This window comes from Sinohyriopsis cumingii, chromosome 19 (genome assembly GCF_028554795.1).
Source record: "Sinohyriopsis cumingii isolate HCF-2022 chromosome 19, ASM2855479v2, whole genome shotgun sequence".
NCBI lineage: Eukaryota > Metazoa > Mollusca > Bivalvia > Unionida > Unionidae > Sinohyriopsis > Sinohyriopsis cumingii.
The window spans coordinates 56,666,576-56,689,252 of NC_142979.1; the positions used below are offsets into that span (position 1 = coordinate 56,666,576).

General features: G+C 35.2%; 1 protein-coding gene across 6 annotated transcripts in view; it reads left to right on the plus strand.

The window, feature by feature from the left end:
* Positions 1–22,677, plus strand: part of LOC149775748 (uncharacterized) — a 178,889-nt gene that overhangs the window by 124,006 nt on the left and 32,206 nt on the right. For all 6 annotated transcript variants that reach the window (XR_016416605.1, XM_089944200.1, XM_089944199.1 and 3 more), the window contains 4 exons: positions 4,928–5,021; positions 11,806–11,855; positions 18,597–18,764; positions 22,362–22,477. Coding sequence is in view for 5 of the 6 variants with exons in the window: in XM_089944200.1 (XP_089800326.1) it covers positions 4,928–5,021; positions 11,806–11,855; positions 18,597–18,764; positions 22,362–22,477 (428 nt within the window). In the remaining variant the exon portion in view is untranslated. The remainder of the gene's footprint in view (positions 1–4,927; positions 5,022–11,805; positions 11,856–18,596; positions 18,765–22,361; positions 22,478–22,677) is intronic.

The following is a 22,677-nucleotide window of genomic DNA, read 5'->3' on the forward strand; positions in this document are numbered from 1 at the left end:
TGGTCTGAATTTAGTGGAAAAACATAGCACAATCACATAACGAATAATGAAATACATCTACTTTACGTTCCAAGTCGGTAAAAGTTTGCGTTTTAAGCCGCCGTTGTTAGCATTCGTAAGCATAAACTTTTTCCCTACATAAAGGAAACTTTCACAGCACAGTTAATGTGTTCCAGTCACATTGGAAAATGCAAAAATCCATCAGATTCCATCACTTTTATTTAAGTTTGGTACTGACTTCCTTTGAAGAAAAGTTCTTTGCTGTTATTGAAATATTGTAGTCGGCTTTCTTTAATGAAGGGGGCATGCGCTATTGAAGTCACCGCTAAAGGACAGCTTTGGAGAACCAAACGAATGTCCATTTCTTATTGTGGCGGCAACATCAAATAATTGTATTGCATGATTGAGACTGGTATTTTTTCCATTTGCTGAGTACGTTTTCGTAACAGTCGATGCTTCAAAGGTAATCTGTTTCCTTGGAAATTTCAGCAAACTATTTTATCTGGGTACATTTTTAAAAAGGAATTGGCCGTCATTTAAACTATTCTAGTTACTGTCCCTCTATGCCTACTGAATAAACCAATAAGTAAGATGCATTTTTTACATTTGTGGTAGCAGCGTGATGCTGCCTTCCATGCATGCATCTGAAAATTAACAAAGGGTCAACGGATGATAGAGATACAGGTGTTCTGATGACAGGGTGTTCTGAAGGATTTCATTCTGAGTGAAAAGAAGAGGAATTTTACTTATCATCCACATACAAATGTCAGTCTTTGTAAATATATTAAAATCTGATGAAAGATGGATTACGAGACAATGCCTTGTCCGGTTGATCTCAGTTACCAGAAATGTCAACAACAAAAAAGCGGATATTTCACAACATACAGAACTCATACTAGATGTCAAGATAAGCAGATTATGATATAACAGTGCACTGTTTAGATGGTTTGTCAGTATGGACAAAGAATTTGTTTATGTAACAATATATAAATTTCAGTGCATTTTATATCCAGGTTTGCAGCTTCCTTTCATGGGGCCTCTGAATTTCTGCACTCCAAACCAATGGTCGTATATAAAAGTTTAAACAGCCAACAATGTCGCCAATAAATAAAAGCCACATGGTATGTTTTGCAGCCAATAAGGAAAAACAATCTAAGTTTGCAACATTGGCGAAGACCTACATGATCCCAGAATAAACTTTTTATGCGTTTTATTTTCTTCTTACTTTTAAGAAGAAACAAAATGCTTTTTTGTGTACGAGAAAAATGCATATAAAATTTCAGGAGCCAAGCCACAGTCATCTTGTTTTATTCATATGTGATCTCTTCCCCAAAACGATAAGCAACTTTTTACATTTTTTTTCATACTTTTTAAGATTTTTTTTTTTGCACAAGAAAAATACATGTATATGAAATTTCAGGAACCACGCCGCGACCGTGTTATATCCGAATTCGCCTTATAACAGAGCGCGCTATAGTGGGGTCACACTGTATATAGTTTATTGCCTCAGCATCTTTCCCTGTTTCAGCAAACTTTTTGTACCAGGTATGTTGGTACCTTATGTACTTGCTTATAAGTCAAGTTCAACTCCAAATGACCCAGATCTGTACTTATAAGCAAGTATATATACTGTAACTTTTGTGTATGGTGTTAGCACATGATTTTATTGCAGTGTTTTCAGTATGTATAAGATGTACAAAACTGTTGCGCACAAAAGCATGTAGTTTAGAAAAATGGGTTCTGATTTTGCAGTAAATGTTCTTATGCATAAGAATAATGCCCCACACCGGGTACAAATGTCACACACCGGGTAAAAATGTCACACACCGGGTACAAATGTCACACACTGGTTACAAATGTCACACACTGGGTACAAATGTCACACACTGGGTACAGATTTTCTTATGCTTAAGAATAATGTCACAAAACTAAGAGACACACTGGCTACCAGAATTTGAATATATCACATATGTCACAAAGCGAAGAGACACACTGGGTACCAGCATTTGTATATGAATTTGACACATTGTCCACTGAATATAACATCAACATTCATTTGTGTCAGGCATTGATTATATCTTTCTTAGACTAAAGCAGTAACTTCCTGTCCGTTTGGGGATACTCCGATTGCAGAATGATGTACCAAGACTCGGAGCCATATCTTAGCTTGATGTTGTGTCATATATTTTCAGTTCTTATTAAGTTTATACAGTGTTCTTTTACCTCCTTGCAGATGAAAATTTTGTGTGTCATTTTTCTTGCACACTGAATGTAATCTGACTTAAAAAGCAAGACCTACTTTCAGGGGACAGGTTACATAGGTTTAGTTTATATCAACTTTTGTTTCCACCAGCACAAAAGAACCTCATAGATCATTTGAAACATGATGAGGGTTAAATATGTACAATTTCAGGTATTGTTATATTGGGTTAAATTCTTCATTACTTTAATGTGACAAAAGGTGCAGTGTATGCATTTTGCTATGATGTTATATGTCCGTCCATTTGTCTGTCTATCTGTAACCAATTTGGCGTCTTCACTAGCCAAGGTTCTGATGTGTTAACATATCTATACCTTGGTAGATCAATCAGATATTTCAGTGCTTCAGGTCTGTGAATTTCATCAGATGCAGTGGTAAGCAACCACATCCAATCAAAATTAAGTTGTTCAAATTTGAACACTGTTCCTATGAGGTTGAGACAAGGGGAGCACAGAAATGGAATGAACTCATAAATAAGCAATTTTCCACTGTCAGTTCGTCTTTCTACAAATACATCCTTTCCCACTAATAATGTAATGGCATCTTTCTGGTACATAATCATACTTTTGATGTTAAACTTTCAAGATATCCTTTTGAAGTCAGTTACCTCCACCATTTTCATCCAGTGTAAAATGCATCACTGCTACACCCTATTGGTTAGTTGGCATGACGTTCTAAGGGAGGCAACTCATTAAAACCAATAGATGTCGCCAGGACAAAGCACTGAAATATCTAATCAATCTGCCAAGATGTTTAGAGGTTAATATATCAGAACAATGGCAAGCAAAGATGCCAGTTTGGTGTCTCCCTCTGCATTTAGTAAACTTTGTAGATGGCTTTCACTTGGAGTAAGGAAGAACCCTATCGATTTTTGCGCTCAAAAGCTTAAAATTATTCAAGGTCACAGTGGATAAACAAATAAAAATGGTCAGGTTGTGTGCTATTTGTATTTACCACACTTTGGTTAAAGCTTTCAAACAGAGTAAGAAGAAATCAGTTTTGGGGTCAAGGTCTCAGTCAGTTTCTGCACAATAACTTCCAGTCTCAATCATCAGCAAGGGATAGCTTACACTTTGGGTAACTTAGAAACCTATTGATTTTATGGCCAAAAGGTCATAGTTCAAGACCACTGTGTCTGAAAAAGCAAAAATGATTTCTGCACAATAACATTAATTCTACCTCACATACCTGGACCAAATTTTGCAATTGACTTGCACTTGGGGTAAGGAAGAAGCCTGTCCATTCATTGGTCAATCAGTCAAAGGTTAGGGTCTCTTTAACCATCACCCACAGTTACCAAACTGGGTGGTAAGGAAGAACTCTCTTGGTTTTGGGGCTAAATGTCCAAAGGTTAGGGTCACTGTGATTCAACTGCTCTGGTGGCCTAGAGCGTCTACCTCGGATGCAGGAGGTTGCAGGTTTGAACCCCAGTCAAGTCATACCAAAGACTTGTAAAAATGGTAGTGTTAGTGTTAGGATTGGTTGGCCTGGTGTCAGGATAATGTGACTGGATGGGACATGATGCTACATGTCTGTGGCATGATGCCCCAGTGCTAGACTTCACTATCAACTGGCACACTGCAGACATTGTAGTGATATGACTGAATTTTTTTTAAAGCTACATTAAAAATTCATATCTCTCTCTCACACACACACACACACATACACACACACACACACACACACACACACACACACAAGCAAAATGTTTCTTCTCAATAACATTAGTTATACAACATATACTTGGATCAGTCTTTGTGGATTGATTGCACATGTGGTTGTTGTTGTTGTTGTGGGGTTTAATGCCATTTTTCAGCACATGATAGATTATGCATGGCGGCCAGTATTAATGGTGGAGGAAGAACCCGGTAAACCCCAGGAAGAACCACCGACCCATGAGAAGCTACTGGCAAGCTTTCTCACATACCAACATTGGCCGAATCCTAGACTCGAACCCATGCAGACAGAGGTAAGATGGCAGTGATCCATAATGGAGAGCGCTTTAGACCACTCTGCCACTCAGGGCCCCTGCATAGGTGGTAAGGAAGAAGCCATTTTAATTTGGGAGAAAAGGTCAAGGACACTGAACAAAAGAAGTAACTTACTTCTGCACCATTAAATTAGTTCTGCATCAGCCAAAGTTAGTGGAGGTCTTGCAAATGAAGTAAGGAAAGAAAAAAGTATCTGTTCTGGGGGTCAAAAGGTCAAGGTCACAGACTGGAAAAAGCATTTTTCCATAGTAACTTTAGTTCAATATCACATACATTGACTACAGTTTGTTATGAGCTTGCACATAAACTTGCCTGTTGAACTGAGGATAAAAGGTCAATGTAATGGTGGCTAAAAGAATGGCTTTCAGAATGACTTTTTTATAGAACAAGTTCCTTGATCAAACTTTATGGATGACTTTTATTTAGAGTAATAGATAATTCTATAGATTCTTGTGGGAAAAGATCAAAGATCTTAATAAGTCCAATAGGAAAATAGGAAAATGGTTTCTGCACATTAAATTTGGTGTGTTCAGTGCTTACACAAAGTGTTTTTAAACAATAGTAGGCTTAGAATATGATGTTTATAGTTCTATTGTTTAATCATATTTAGTAGTGTTTTATTTAGTAGTGTTTTAATTGCATTCCTGACACTTACCTTTTTTTGTCCTTTTTTCAGAATTTATCAGACAATAGGTTAGGGAATGACTCTGCCATGGCCTTATGCAAAATAATACAGCAAAACACAACTCTCTCTCATGTCACACTTTCTGGTAAGTTGTAACATTATTGTTTGTGGTTATTTTTGTTGTTTTTGTTTTTCACTGTACACTTTTCCCTTGGTAAGTCATCCACAATAGGTTTTGAACACATAGGCTGGACTATAAATGCAGACCTGCCAATACTTACGATATTGCTGCAAGTCTTATGGAAATGACCCTTAAAATACAGATTTTTGGAAAAATAGCACAGATTATGGAAATACAATTGTTTGCAGTAAAATCTAGATACTGGCTTTTCTGCGTTTGATTTGTAGCTGGGTTTGACATTAGATTCAGTGGTGTTCATCAGACTCTGATTGAAAAATCACGTTATAGTACATGTGTCAATTCCTTTATAAACAAGGCATTTTGTTGACTCTGTAAAAGTTTTGTCTGCATAATTAAGTTGTGGTACTGAACAATTAGCAAAATAGGAATAAATCATTATGAATCTTTAACATGTCATCATATAAATGGAGAATTAATACTTTAGAAGACAAAGTAAAAAGTTTTTCGAGTTGAGGACAATGGCATGAGCTCAAGAGTTCTTGCAGAAAATGTTTATGCTGGAAGACTCAAATAAAGAACATCATAAAAAAATAAGAATATTCTGCAGCAGTAGGAAATTGAAGTAAATCGAAAGAGAATTATTTTAAGTGCCAAGCAATACATGTACCAAGATTTAAATGACATTTTTTAATGGTTTTGTTATGTGCATACCATCAATACCAATTTGTATTTCACACTTTAGAATAAGAACTATTAACGTGTGTTAACTTGAAACAAGTCAGTTCCTAAGACAAGAAGAACCTTTTAATAATTAATGCTACTTTTAAATGAAGATATTAAATATTTTGAAGTTATTTGTTGTTTTCTTACTACATACACATATTTTTCACAAATATAGTTCCCCTCTGGAAAGGCCATCCATCTTATACGGCTACTTTTCTGGTGCAGAAAGGGTTACCATATAAGAGGGGGACCACTGTAACCATATAATTCAGTAAAAGTTGTTGGTGACGTTCCTTTGGAGATTTTCTGGAGGATGTGGTCATTGATTTATTTTTGCTTCATCAGGCCGCACATTGTTTTTAGGTAACTATTCATTTACAGCACTAACAACCAGGGTTGGATCATGAAAATGTATTGATGACAAAGTGTGACCAACGAACATTTTATACCAGACTGAGCATCAGTGACAGTTGTTGTTGTTGTGAGGTTTAACACCATTTTTCAGCACATGATAGGCTATGCATGGCAGCCAGCATTAAAGGTGGAGGAAGAACCCGGGAAAACCCGGGAAGAACCACTGACCCACAAGAAGCGACTGGCAAGTTTTCTCACATATCCACATTGGCCGAATCCTAGACTTGAAACCCACGCAGACAGAGGTGAGATTGCAGTGATCCGTAACATAGAGCACTTTAGATCACTTGGCCACTCTGGGCCCCAATCAGTGACAGAACCTTGATTATAAATAAAAGTAGTTCAGTTATTGAATCCATTAGGCACAACAACCTTTGCATGTTTTTGATCTGAAATGCAACTTTCTGTAACAACTATTTGCCAAATTTCTATAACAGCTAGTTGTATATGTTTGAAAGATATTTTTTATAACACCATTTCAGTTTCAATCTTTCTTGATATATGAATGAAACCTTTTCTGCCAGACTTTGTTAAATGCATTACAAAGTCAGAAAATAACAGACTAATTTCTTTGCTTTCATTGATTGCCTGGAAAAAATAGTATGCATATCATATAATTGTAGAACAGTCAAACCATTTTGGGGTAAACCAGATTGCAGATGATTAATTATTAGGTTGTTGACTGTAAGATAATTATGTAAATGTTTAAAACGGCATTTTTCTACTGAGCTTAGTAAAAATACTTATTGTTATTTAATTTGAGACCACATTTTTTCCTCCTATTGACTGGGATTAACATTTGCCTCTTTCCATGATATTGGAAACTGGGAGTCAATTGTTGAAAATTTCTGATAAATATTGCAATTACATGTGAATATCTTCCTTAAGTCATCTTGGGTGAACATTATCCAGGCCTCCTCTCCCCAGATTGCCAGAGTTGAGTACCTTCCTTAAGTAACCTAAGGTGGATCTTGTCAAGACTTCCTCTTTCCACCTTGCTAAAGTCACGTTTTTTGAAAGTGCTTCTTCAGCTTCATTTCTACTGAATGCTCTTTATGCAGATTTCAGGCAGAGAGGAACCCATAGTTTTACAGCCAAGAGTCTTGCTCTGCCTGTTTTGCAGAGCCATGAGGAAACACATGCATACTTTTAACAGTAAATTGCTTTTATTGATATTGTACAAATACATTACATAACATGATGTATTTGTGTGGACCCTGACCACCATTTTATAGTGGGTGTTCCTTGTACTTAAGTGTAAACTGACCATCATATTGTAGTAGGATTCCCAGTACTTGTATGGACCCTAACCATCATATGTATTTCAAGTTCCTTATACTTTATGGACTCCAACCATCATATTATAGTGGAATTCCCTGTACTTGTGTGGACCCTGTCCATCATTTTATAGTGGGATTCACTGTACTTGTGTGGACCCTGTCCATCATTTTATAGTGGGATTCACTGTACTTGTGTGGACCCTGTCCATCATTTTATAGTGGGACTCACTGTACTTGTGTGGACCCTGACCATCATTTTATAGCAGGGGTTCCTTGTACTTCTGTGTAAACTGACCATCATATTATATTGGGATTATCTGTACTTGTATGGACCCTAACCATCATATATAGTGGGAGTTCCCTATACTTGTGTGGACCCTGACTATCACATTATAGTGGGGATTACCTGTACTTCTATAAAACCTGACCATCATGTTATAGTGGGGATTTTCTGTACTTCTGTAAAACCTAGCCATCATATATAGTGGATGTTCCCTATACTTGTGTGGACCCTGACTATCACATTATAGTGGGGATTACCTGTACTTCTATAAAACCTGACCATCATGTTATAGCGGGGATTTTCTGTACTTCTGTAAAACCTAACCATCATATATAGTGGGAGTTCCCTATACTTGTGTGGACCCTGACTATCACATTATAGTGGGGATTACCTGTACTTCTATAAAACCTGACCATCATGTTATAGCAGGGATTTTCTGTACTTCTGTAAAACCTGACCATCATGTTATAGTGGGGATTTTCTGTACTTCTATAAAACCTGACCATCATGTTATAGTGGGGATTTTCTGTACTTCTGTAAAATCTGACCATCATGTTATAGTGGGAATTCCCAGTACTTGTGTGGATCCTGACCATTATGTTATAGTGGCTAGGGGGTTCCCTGTACTTTAGACCCTGACCATCATGTTATAGTGGGGATTCTCTTATGTGGACCCTGATCATCGTGATATAGCTGGAGGTCCCTGTACTTCTTTAGACCCTGACCATCATGTTGGGGATTTCCTGTACTTGTATGGAACCTGACCATCATGTTATATTGGGGATTTCCTGTACTTGTATGGAACCTGACTTTCATGTTATAGTGCGATTCCCTGTACTTTTGTCTACACTGATCATCATATTTTAGTGGGGATTCCCTGTATTTCTGTTGCTATCTGTCTTTTCATGCATATCTTTTAACTACAAAAGCAAGTTTTGTTGAAAAAAATATATAAAACAGCTCTTAAAGGGCACATTTTGATCATATTTGAACTTTGAATCTCTTCAAAATATCTCTCATTGCATCATAGGAAGCTACTTTTACCTGTAATTACTTTTTGGGATCATTTGTCAAAATCTAGTGGAAGTGCCCTTTGAAGTGAATATATTATTTTGAAGATTTCTCTTGCAAGTTTCCCAGCACTATGTCCAAAGATGCAGTGAAACCCATAATGTTCTAAGGAAACAGTTCTGCACATTGTCCAAAAATACAGTAAAACACAAGATGTTCTGGATAAAGAACACTTGTCCACAAAGAATATGGAAGGGAATCTATATGAAACTCCTTGCATAAATATCCTGCATATTGGCTATAACGTACCCATCACCCATGCTCATGCACCTATAAGACACATGTCATTGTCATAAATATCCTGCATATTGGCTATAACATACCCAACACCCATGCTCATGCACCAGTAAGACACATGTCATTGTCATAAATATCCTGCATATTGGCTACAACGTACCCATCAACCATGCTCATGCACCTATAAGACACATGTCATTGTCATAAATATCCTGCATATTGGCTATAACGTACCCATCAACCATGCTCATGCACCTATAAGACACATGTCATTGTCATAAATATCCTGCATATTGGCTATAACGTACCCAACACCCATGCTCATGCACCAATAAGACACATGTCATTGTCATAAATATCCTGCATATTGGCTATAACGTACCCAACACCCATGCTCATGCACCAGTAAGACACATGTCATTGTCATAAATATCCTGCATATTGGCTATGACGTACCCAACACCCATGCTCATGCACCAGTAAGACACATGTCATTGTCATAAATATCCTGCATATTGGCTATGACGTACCCAACACCCATGCTCATGCACCTGTAAGACACATTTCTTCGTCACAAAGTGAATCATATTGGGCATTTGCAATACTGCCTCATCTGTGCTAATAGGATCTACCTTTTCCATATAAAACTACCATAAATACTTGCTTATAAATCCAGTCTAACTGCAATCTGCATAGACCCAGATATACTGATGCATTATGCGATGGCAGATTATAGTCTGTGTTGTTTGCGGATGGGATCAACGTATATAATAGTTATATAGTACTTGGCTGCATTATAGGACCAGTAAATTCAATTTCCCATATGATACCATTGAGAAAGGTAAAAAGTAAAGCTGCATTTAAGAACCATATACATTCCTCGTCAATAAATGCACAATATATGTACAGAATAAAATCGAAAGGTATTTTTCCAGTTAACCCCAACTTTTATAAAACAAGATTTTTTTAATTATTTTAAACAATGCATAAAATAGAACTTTTATTTGTCATTCATTAGTAAATCATCATCTGATATTCTTTTGTTCATTATCTGGAAAAGAAACATATGTCAGTGAACATACTAAAATACAGAGAACTTCTAGATGACTTGTGGAACGTAAATGTAATTCCTTAAATTTATGAATATATATCCATAGGGATGTATTTTGCTTTCCTTGAATCTCCTGTATGGATGGATCTCGATCCTGGTGCCTTTTTTATTTTTATGAAAGTTAAACCTGGTTCGTGTCACCATGAAATTTCTTGAATTTGATGTGATGCCTTGAAAATCTGTATTTGATGTGATGCCTTGAAAGTCTGTGAATTTGATGTGATGCCTTGAAAATCTGTGAATTTGATGTGATGTCTTGAAAATCCTTGAATTTGATGTGATGCCTTGAAAATCCTTGAATTTGATGTGATACCTTGAAAATGAGTTGCATTGTAAATCCTTGAATTTGATGTGATGCCTTGAAAATCTTTGAATTTGATGTGATGCCTTGAAAATCCTTGAATTTGATGTGATGCCTTGAAAATCCTTGAATTTGATGTGATGTCTTGAAAATCCTTGAATTTTATGCGATGCCTTGAAAATCCTTGAATTTTATGTGATGCCTTGAAAATCAGTTGCATTGTATATCCTTGAATTTAATGTGATGCCTTGAAAATCTTTGAATTTGATGTGATGCCTTGAAAATACTTGAATTTGATGTGATATCTTGAAAATCAGTTGCATTGTAAATCCTTGAATTTGATGTGATGCCTTGAAAATATGTGAATTTGATGTGATGCCTTGAAAATCCTTGAATTTGATGTGATGCCTTGATAATCTGTGAATTTGATGTGATGTCTTGAAAATCCTTGAATTTGATGTGATACCTTGAAATTCAGTTGCATTGTAAATCCTTGAATTTGATGTGATGCCTTGAAAATTCTTGAATTCGATGTGATACCTTGAAAATCCTTGAATTTGATGTGATGCCTTGTAAATCCTTGAATTTGATGTGATGCCTTGAAAATCTTTGAATCTGGTGTGATGCCTTGAAAATCCTTGAATTTGATGTGATACCTTAAAAATCCTTGAATTTGATGTGATACGTTGAAAATCATTTGCATTGTAAATCCTTGAATTTGATGTGATGCCTTGTAAGTCTGTATTTTATGTGATGCCTTGAAAATCTGTGAATTTGATGTGATGCCTTGTAAATCCTTGAATTTGATGTGATGCCTTGAAAATCTTTGAATCTGGTGTGATGCCTTGAAAATCCTTGAATTTGATGTGATACCTTAAAAATCCTTGAATTTGATCGGTTGCCATTTAAATTCTTGAGAATCAATAAATTTCGACAAGACAATGGTTTTATACTTTAAACATTCTTAACTTTCTTTGACAACATCTTAAGTTCTTGAAACAGTTCTTTGATTCATTTTTGGGTCATACAAAACATTAAAACATAATAAAATGTGTGTTTAAATTCAGACTTTTTGCTATTTACATATTTCCCACCAAAATGAATAGGTCAGTATATAATGTGGGATAAAAATGGGTACATGGCATGGACAGCTACTGGTGCCAGGTTGATAAGTGTCCATCTGCTCTTGTGGTGCATTAGTTAGTTACGTATTGTCTTCTACTTCTGTACCTGTTGTGACAGTAGTAACAAAGTAACATATGAAGAAATTTCAGCTTCAATTAGTTACAATACTCATTGAAATGTCATTGAGAAACAACTCTCTATGGCTGTATGAGCGATGTTAAAATTATTATCTTTTATTACAGGCAATGAGTTTGAGGACAAAGCTGCAGCCGCCTTTGCAGAAGCTATTATGGTAAGTTTAGTTCATGGGCATAAATAAATCTTGATGTAATATATTTCTTCTCTTTTTCTTTATGAAAGAAGATGCATAAATTTTAACTACCGTCTTGAAAATCTTGTTATTGCTACTCCTGAATAAATGGCATCTTACAATATTTCCATTAGGCTTTCACGGAAAGAGTTCTTACAATATGTAGTTGGTCCTGGATGAAAATGGTACCAATTCTTAATGTCATAATTCATCAGGTATGGAAGAATGTATTGACGTTTCGAGAAAAGACTACTTGTAATATGTTCTTGGTCCTGGATGAAAATTGTACCAATTTTTTAATGTCATGATTCATCCAATATGGAAGACTGTATTGACATTTCAAGAACAGACTACTTGCAATATGTTGTTGGTCCTGGATGAAAATGGTACCAATTCTTAACGTCATGATTCATCCGGTATGGAAGAATGTATCGACGTTTCGAGAACAGACTACTGGTAATATGTTCTTTGTCCTGGATGAAAATGGTACCAATTCTTAACGTCATGATTTATCCAGTATGGAAGAATGTATTGACGTTTTGAGAAAAGACTACTTGTAATATGTTCTTTGTCCTGGATGAAAATTATACCAATTTTTTAATGTCATGATTCATCCAGTATGGAAGACTATATCGACGTTTCGAGAACAGACTACTTGTAATATGTTGTTGGTCCTGGATGAAAATGGTACCAATTCTTAACATCATGATTCGTCCGATATGGAAGAATGTATCAACGTTTCGAGAAAAGACTACTTGTAATATATTCTTGGTCCTGGATGAAAATGGTACCAATTCCTAGCGTCATGATTCATCCGGTGTGGAAGAATGTATCGACGTTTCAAGAAAAGACTACTTGTAATATGTTGTTGGTCCTTTATTAAAAGGATGTATGTCTAACCTCAGAAACAGTTGCCTTTTCCACGTTCTGGTAAACCTTGCTCAGTCTGTTTCTCCAGAGTAGACTGTCTTATCAACATTTTGTTTTGCCTGAAACACTTTTACAATATGTTGTCGGCCAAAATTAAAAATGGTGCAGATCTGACTTTGAACACAACTTCATACTTTTGTATTCAAAAATTTGAAAAATCAGATTTACTCAGCCTGGAGATCAAGTCAGTGGTAACATATTTACACTGAAAACAGGAATTTGTAGATATACAAATGAATTATGACCAGACTTTGTATTTTATTGTTGTCCAATAAACAAAAATATGTATAATTGGCACTCTGCAATCACTTATAAGATCAAATGCTTTGACTTTTATATTTAATGACGTATAACGTAACTGAGTGTGAACATATTTTATCAAATCCATATTTTCATGAAACCCAGTTTGTGGATTATCTGAAGATTGATTTGAATGATGCCAATTCTAAACTTACACAAAATATATCAGATATGGATTTCACCAGACTCAGCATGTGTGTAGATCTCGACAGTATCAGGTTCAAGGTCAAAGGTCATATTGAAGACTTTTGTATTGCTTTCATATTGCATACATGTTATTTCCAACATGTAACAAAAATAGTTTCATTACCAAATGTATTCTGTTGGAGTTCCTAAGAATATATAAGATTGCTTCAGTATTGAGCACTAAGGAGTGATAGGTCAGAAGAAACGGACTTACTGCAAAGTCAAAGGTCCTGGATATTCTTTTTGGCCATAGAACAAAAGTTTCTTTCAGGGACCGTTGTTAAATATAAGTGTCAACTAGTAACATACATACTACTATGAATTTTCTTATTTTCTTGGGTATAAAGTTGTCGTTTATTTTAATCTTGTAAAATGTTAATTTTGTTTTGGTTGTTAACTTTGTGTATTTTGAAGTGTTCTATTATTAACATAGGAAAATAATTTTTAGTTAGGTTATTAAAGCCTAGTTGATACTAACAATGAAATCCATGAAAATTGGTACCCAGAAAGGTTCATGGTTGATAGTATTCTTTATCATTTCCTGTTCAGGAGACACAAACACACACATAAGCATTTTCAACAATATTTGCACTAGGAACAGCATGTATTGTTAATGAAATTGAATCTGGTCATAAAATGTTACCAAACTTTTGACCATATTACCAACAGCTTTTGGGATTGATGATTTCTCTCATCTGTTTGTTTGTCCATCACTCTTTAAGTTGAAGTTATGGCTTGTGTTCAGTTTTTCTTCAAACTTTTGCCCATAGAACCTCGTAAGTTGGTATTTAGAGTACTACACCTTTCAGTAAAATTAGGTCACCATGACCTTTATTTAAGTAATTGTTTAAACTTTGGATATAGTTATGGTTCTTCTGCGTATGAGGTTATATAACTTGGTATTAAAGGCATCATAAGGAATACCACAACAGTCAGTGAGAACTTGGTCACTGTGACCTATATTGCGCTGGTGATTCTTTGCTTACTAAAGTGTTGAGCATAATTTATGTTTGTTAGGGTTTGCATTTTGTCATTTTCTCAGGTGCTCTTACTCATACAGTCATATAACCTGGTATTTAAATTCAGTTACAATTAGGACTGCTCCAGTGGCCTAGTGGTTAGAGCATCTGCCTTGGATGCAGGAGGTCGTGGGTTCGATCCCTGGCCGAGTCATACCTTATCTTGGCATTTGCATATAGTCGTGTGACTATACAAATCTTGCAACCTACATGTCAGTGACATCAGAGGTCATATAGTCATGTGATATCAACAATAAACAAACGTCCCAAGTTCTTGTACATAGAATTCGGAAATATTATATTGAAGTCACTTAATGTTTGTAAATAAATATAATACACACTTAATTCTCAACATATATATTCTGAGAAAAATGACCAGAAAACTGTTGGTATTGGAGCAGGGTGGAGAAAACTGTTTTCAACCAGTACCGAGCATGTATCAGCGTTGCTTTTGTTGGTATCACAAGACTACCACATTGACATGTGCTCTCTGTTTAGTGAATCTGGTTTTACTTCAAGTTGCTTCAACATTCACAGATTTCTGGTCATCGTTTTCAAGATAAATATTTTGAGAAGTTTGTGTTCTTTCATTTTTCATTAAAGATTACGTGACTTTCATGCATATGTTCGATTGTTTTCCTACAGCAACACTAGGAATGGGTTGTTGTTGATGTCATGTGACTATATGACTGCTGATGTCATTGACAAGTAGGTTGCGAGATTTGTACAGTCATGTGACTCAGAATGCAAATGTCGAGATCCAGGTCAAATTTCAGCAACGATGTACTTTCGTCTTGTCTGTCAGCAGATTAATGATCTAACAAATCCTATGCTCACAATTTCTGAGAAAATAAATCATATTCCTATTGATTTCATGCAGGTATATATCGATGAAAGGTAGTTCAAGTTTGCTAGCATAGCTGCTAAACAGCTACCCTATGCCAGCACCCAGTGGTATCAGCGAATTCCAACTTTTCAATAGGTAGTGGACTCTGACCCTGCATCCCAGCATCAATGTCCAAGTATCAAAAATGGGATGGCAAGCATCAGAGGAAACTCGGACTATATCGTTGATACATGTCTCCCAATGTCAAGTTTCTGTTACTGAAAAAAGTGTTGACTAAAGTACGTGTAACACTAAGATTAATATTATATCGTTGTCTATAAAAGCAGACGTTTACAGGAAATGGGCTCAGCAGTGTTTTGATAGAGTTTAGGGCTTCACAGATTTGTCGAGTTCTTTTCTTTTATGATTACAAACGGATGTAATTGTCAAGATCATAACAGGGTCAGCAATGGCTAAAAATAGATTTTGTGCATTATCACGCACACACAGAAATTAATCTTGAATGAATCAGGGTACCAGACAAAGACCAAAAATTCATGTGACAACACATTTATCACTTCCTCTATGACGAAGGCATTTCCTCCACTTGACAAAAGTTTCGTCTGCATAAATAAATCACATACAGCTAGCAACATCCAAATAAATCATTACCAAACAGTAATATGTCATCACATAAACAGAGACATATTATTTTAGAAGAAAGTCAGCTATTTTAATCTATGACATTGGGTGAGGTGGGGAGGGGGGACTTGCCAAATAATTTTATGTTGAAAAGACTCAAACAAACAATGTCATAACCAGTAAAGAGATTTTTCAGCAGCAGTGGGAAAATGGAGCAAATGGAAAGAGAATTATGTATGTAGCAAGATTTAAATTATGTTTTGCAATGTGCATCACAACAATACCCGCTTGCATGTCATGCTTACGCCAAGAATAAGAACTATTGATGTATATTCAGTTGAAATATTAAGTCTATTATTATAACAAGAAGAACCTTTTAATAATTAATGTTACTTTTAAACAAAGATATTAATGTTTTGAAGTATGTACTGGTAGCTTTCTTGCTATGTACATTGCATATACTTCTCACAAAAAATTTAGTCCTCCTCTGGAAAGGCCACCCTTCTTATAAGGCCACTTTCCTGATGCAGAAGGGGTGGCCATATAAGAGGGGGACCACTGTACACTCTTCAGTCAAACCTAAGTCACTGTGACATATATTTCATGCTCCACTGATCTGCATTAACCATAATGTTTAGCTAATTGTGTTGCTAATGAGTCATACAACTTTGATGCATAGGGATGCATGGTATGAAGCACTACACCATTTAGACAAAAGCCAACTTTGCAATCCACCATACTAACATTGTCAAACTTCTGGTTGTCATATTTGCTTATTATTTATTTGTGAAAAGAGACCATCGTATGATTAGAATTACAGTGTGACCCCGCTATAACACGGTAGTTGGGGGCCATAAAACCTGACCACGTTATATACCAAACCGCGTTATATGCAACCAAGTCAGTTAGCTGAAGAAAATGTACTCCCCAAAAAATTGGGAGGGGGGTAATAAATGCGGGCGGTAAAATATGTGCTTCGTCGGCACAGTTACCATCTTAAGTTGATGCATATTAAATGAGAAGTACACCTGTAGTGAAAACAGAGAAGACATAATATAATAGTTTACTTTATTTAGAGAACCATGAATTGGTACATATACGTGAATCCTGTTTATATATAAATGTCTAATATATAGCATGAATAGAGTATCAACACTGTGTACTCACCCGTGAACCTCATCATATACATTGAATCCACAATACAAGTGATTCTATCGAAAATATGCACACACAGCTTTAAAATATTCATTAATTTTGTAACAGGTCATATTGGTCTGAATTCAGTGGAAAAACATAGCACAATCACGTAACGAATAACGAAACACATTTACTTTAAAGTATGTTTCAAGTCAGTAAAAGTTAGTTTGCATTTCAAGCTGTTTTAAGCCGTAAGCGTAAACTTTTTCCCTACAAAAAGAAACTTTCACAGCACAGTTAACGTGTTCCATTCACTTTGGAAAATGCAAAAATCCATCAGATTCCATCACTTTTATTTAAGTTTGGTACTGACTTCCTTTGAAGAAAAGTTCTTTGCTGTTATTGAAAGATTGTAGTCGGCTTTCTTTGATGAAGGGTGCATGCGCTATTGAAGTCACCGCTAAAGGACAGCTTTGGAGAACCAAATGAATGCCCATATCTTATTGTGGCGGCAACATCAAATAATTGTATTGCATGATTGAGACTGGTATTTTTTCCATTTGCTGAGTACGTTTTCATAACAGTCGGTGCTTCAAAGGTAATCTGTTTTCTTTGAAATTTCAGCAAACTATTTTATTTGGGTACATTTTTAAAAAGGAATTGGCCGTCGTTTAGACTATTCTAGTTACTGTTCCTCCATGTATTTTATTTTTTTTACGTTTGTGGTAGCAGCGTGATGCTGCCTTCCATGCATGCGTCTGAAAATTAACAAAGGGTCAACGGACAATGGAGACACAGGTGTTCTGATAGGTATTATTACAGAAAATGTGAGTGTTCTGAAGGATTTAATTCTGAGTGAAAAGAAGAGGAATTTTACTTACCATCCACATACAGATGTCAGTCTTTGTAAATATATTAATTACTAGCGAGCAGCCAAAAATCCGATGAAAGATAGATTACGAGACAATGTCTCGTCCAGTTGATCTCTGTTACCAGAAATGTCAACAACAAAAAAGCGGATATTTCACAACATACAGAACTCATGCTAGATGTCAAGATATGCGGATTATGATATAACAATGCACTGTTTAGATGGTTTGTCAGTAGGGACAAAGAATTTGTTTATGTAACAATAGATAAATTTCAGTGCATTTTATATCCAGTTTGTGGCTTCCTTTCAAGGGGGCCTCTGAATTTCTGCACTCCAAACCATTGGTCGTATATAAAAGTTTAAACAGCCAACAGTGTTGCCAATAAATAAAAAGCCACATGGTATGTTTTGCAGCCAATAAGGAAAAACAAACCAAGTTTGTGACATTGGCGAAGACCTACGTGATCCCAGAAAAAACTTTTTATGCGTTTTTTTTTTCTTCTTACTTTTAAGAAGAAGAAAATACTTTTTCGTGTACGAGAAAAATGCATATAAAATTTCAGGAGCCAAGCCACGATTGTCTTGTATTATTCATATGCGATCTCTTTCCCAAAATGATAAGCAACTTTTTACCTTTTTTTCTTGCTTTTTAAGATTTTTTTTTTTGTGCACAAGAAAAGTACATTATATGAAATTTCGGGAGCCACACCACAACCACGTTATATTCAAATTCGCGTTATAATGGAGCGCGCTATAGCGGGGTTACACTGTATATGTCATTTGAAGCTGTGTGTTAATTCTATCCATTTCAGAACACAACAACAATACAGTATCTTAATCTGAGTCACAATGATTTTGGCGAGATGGCAGGATTGGTTCTGGGTCCTGCTATATCAGACAACACATGTATCAAGGAATTGGATCTCAGCTGGAACTGTTTCCGAAGAAAAGGAGCAGTTGCTATCGCACAGGGTATCAAGGTATGGAGAAAGAAGAAAATATTTTGGCCTGATATACATAACATGCCATGTATAATGATACTGGCCTTTGTTCAGAAGAAGAAAAAAAAATGATACTTTGCTATAAATAGAAAGAAAATTTGGAATGTAATAATGTAATATTTGTTGTTTCTTTTATAAAGGAGTATGATAAATCCCAGATTTTGAATAAGAAGAAAAGTTTGAGCATTTTTTAAGAAACGAAAGACCTAAGTCTTCTTCTCAAAGTCCGCTAGACAAGGAAGAAATGGTCATATCTTTAATTCCTGAAATTTCTGTTAAGCAGTAGAGCATGAGTGATTCTTGTTTCAACAGCCACTATAATTTGGAACAGTATCATTTGTAAAAATTTAATGGTCTTCATTTAGTCAAATTCTATTCAGTGTTGTTTTAGTAGTGCCTTTTGTTAAATTTAGTCATATTGTGTTTGTTATCTTAGAAGTGATTGGAAGGTTATTCTGTGTTTGATGACAGCATCCTTTAGATAAATGCTTCTTGTTGAATTTGATCAAATTCTATGAGCCACTTTTGATAAGTCATTTATAGTTTTTTTCCATATTTAGCTCACCTTACCGTAAGTCCAAGTGAGCTAATGGTATGGATCTGCAGTCATTATACAACAATTGCTATTGAAACTTCTTCTCAAAGTCAACTGAACGAATTATCCCCAATTTGGCACAGATTTACCTGGAATGAAGAGCCTTCATATTTGAACAGCACCCTGCACTGGGGAACAGCACCATCCTGTTTTCCCTGAGAGGAAAAATGAACACAAATGACATCTGCTTCAGCTTCTGATTACTGAGAGCTGCAAAGTCATCAGCTACAGATTAATACTGTATTCAATTTTTCAATGGAGTTTAAAGACAGAAACTTTATGTATTAATTAATGCCATTGTGGTTGAGATTATGAACAAAAAAAATGTCCAGAAAGTTGGCGAAGCACTGAACAGAATTTGATTAAATTTGTCAGAAAGCATCTGTACAGGAAAACCATTCAGACAAATGATACCAATCTTCCACCCAATAGGGCACTGTTGCTAAAAATAACCAAAAGCCATTGAATGACTTCTCAAAAACTGCTCAACAGAATTTGATCCCATTTGAATGAAATCATCCTTATGTTGAGATTTGTCACATCTGTACAAGTGATGCTGCTCTGCCATGAGGTTGTTGTTGTTATAGGGTTTGACGCCATTTTTCAGCACAAGATAGGCTATACATTGCGGCTGGTATAAATGGTGGAGGAAGAACCCAGGAAAACCTCGGAAAGAACCACCGATCCACGAGAAGCTACCAGCAAGCTTTCTCACATACCCACATTGGCCGACCCCAAGACTCAAACCCATGCAGACAAAGGTGAAATGGCAGTGATCCGTAACGGTGAGCACTTTTGACCACTCGGTCACTCAGGGGCCCCACTGCCATATGGTATAGCCACCAATAATAAATATACATTTTGTAAAAATAAAATGAATTCTCTAAAACTGCCAAACAGACTTTTATCATATTTTACAAAACAAAACATTCTGGCATGAAGATTTCTGAAAATCTTGCAAACGGTGCTTATCCCCTATTAAATATGTCCTCCATTACTAAAATTTGAAAATCCTTTAATAAAAACTTCTTTGTCGAGATTGTTCAGTAGAATTTGACTGAGCTTGACTGAAAACATTCTGGGATGAAAATATTTTAAATTCTGTGCAGCTGGTGCCAATCTGCAGTGAAATATGGCCACTGTTAATAAAAATAGAAATTAAAACAACTTCTTATCAAAAACTTCTCAGCAGAATTTGATCAAATTTGTAGGAAAGCTTTCTGGCATACATGGCTTTCTAATTTATATGGCTGATACTGTTTAATTTCACATATGGCCATTATTGCTGAATATAGAAAAACATTTGGATGACTTCCCCACAGCTACTGAACAGAACTGGATCATGTTTGGTAGCTTATTGTCATGAAGATCATTTAGTGAATGCATAGCATGTCAATTTGCCAGCAGCTGTAGCCACCATTACTAAAGAAGAAAAATCTTTAAATGACTACTTCTCCAAAACTGTTTAATAGAATTTGACCAAACTAGACAGAAAGTATCCTGGCAGGAAGACCTTTCAGATTTTTACAAATGATGCTAATCTATCATCAAATATGGACACCATTATTAAGAATAGAAAAACCTCTAGATGAACTCTCCAAAACCACTAGTTAGAATTTAACAGAACAAAACAGAAAGGTTATTCAGTACAATAGGCCTCTGGCCCATAATACATAACATTATAAAACCAGAGTATAATACACAATGCCCCTTAACAGTATAGTAAAACACACTTATTGAAGTGTTGATAATGATATTTTTTAACAGTTTTTCTTTTAATTTAAAAACAAAACACACACATTTGAAACATTTGTAATAAGGCTTATTTTCTGAGTGGAAATTATATTTGTAAATTTGTCTACTAATGAGTTGATATAATTGCATCTCATTGAGATATTTACATCTTAAATTGATTAAAGAAGTATATATATATATATATATATATATATATATATATATATATATATATATATATATATATATATATATATATATATATATATATATATATATATATATATATATATACATACATGTATATATATATATATATATATATATATATATATATATATATATATATATATATATATATATATATATATATATATATATATATATAATGATACTCATCTTCAATACACCTGATAATTTGCAAACTCTTTCTTCTCATTCAATTTTAATGTGTCTTCCTCGTTCAAACATTAAATCATGTTTAGTATATAAAAAATACGCAAATGCTTTTCTGAAAATAAAGGTAGATCTAACTTGATTTCAGAAACTTCTGAATAGAATTTACCAAACTTTGGCAGAAAGTGTCCTGCCAAAGGACATTTCAGTACTGGACAAATAATACTGATGTGCCATCATATTTGGCAGAAGATAGACAAACTAGAGAAGCTTTGGAGCAGTTGCTTTCATTAGCATACACAATCATCAGCACTGGAAAAAGTTTGAACAGAAAGCATCCTAATGACCCAGATTTCTTGGCCAACTACTCTTGCATTTGTATATTAGACAGCTGTCTTCTAGGTGAATGATCTCAGGATCACTTGGGCCTCTTGTTAGCAATGACAATCATTTGTGAAGTCAGATCACTATAATTGTTCAAAATTGAAAGTCCCTCAGACCAGGATGCTTCGTGTTTTTGAGTGGATAAGGCCAATTGTTGATTTACAAAGCACATTGGACATTGGTCTATATTATAACTTACATGGCCATAAGGATATAAAAGTTCTCTCTTGTTTTGCACTTCACCACACTGGACATTGGCCTATACTATAACTTACATGGCCATAAGGATATAAAAGTTCTCCCTTGTTTTGCACTTCACCAAAGTAGAGGATGTAACCTAAATCTGAATATTTAATTTCTTTACATTGAATGAATTCTATGAACCAAATGGTATATGTAACCATAATAGCAGTTATTATAAATCTGCATGAAAGAAAATTCATTTTTAACTTGAACCACTTTTCCAGAGTAATGTTTACATGAAGAAGATAAATTTGTCTTGGAATGGGTTTGGACTGGAAGGAGCATTGGCTTTACAAGATGCTCTCAAGGGAAACTCAGTTCTTGAGGAACTGGACATAATGTAAGTACAAGTGGCAGAACATGGGAGATAATCATGTAAGATATTTAATATTGTATTAAATGAATATATTCCTATTGTGTTACTATTTAAATGAATATCTCCTCTGAAAATAATGCAATATTTTCCATCCATTTGTGGGTGGTGGTTTTTGTGAGTGTAATTTTATGCAAAAATGACATCACATCTCATGTTTATTTGGA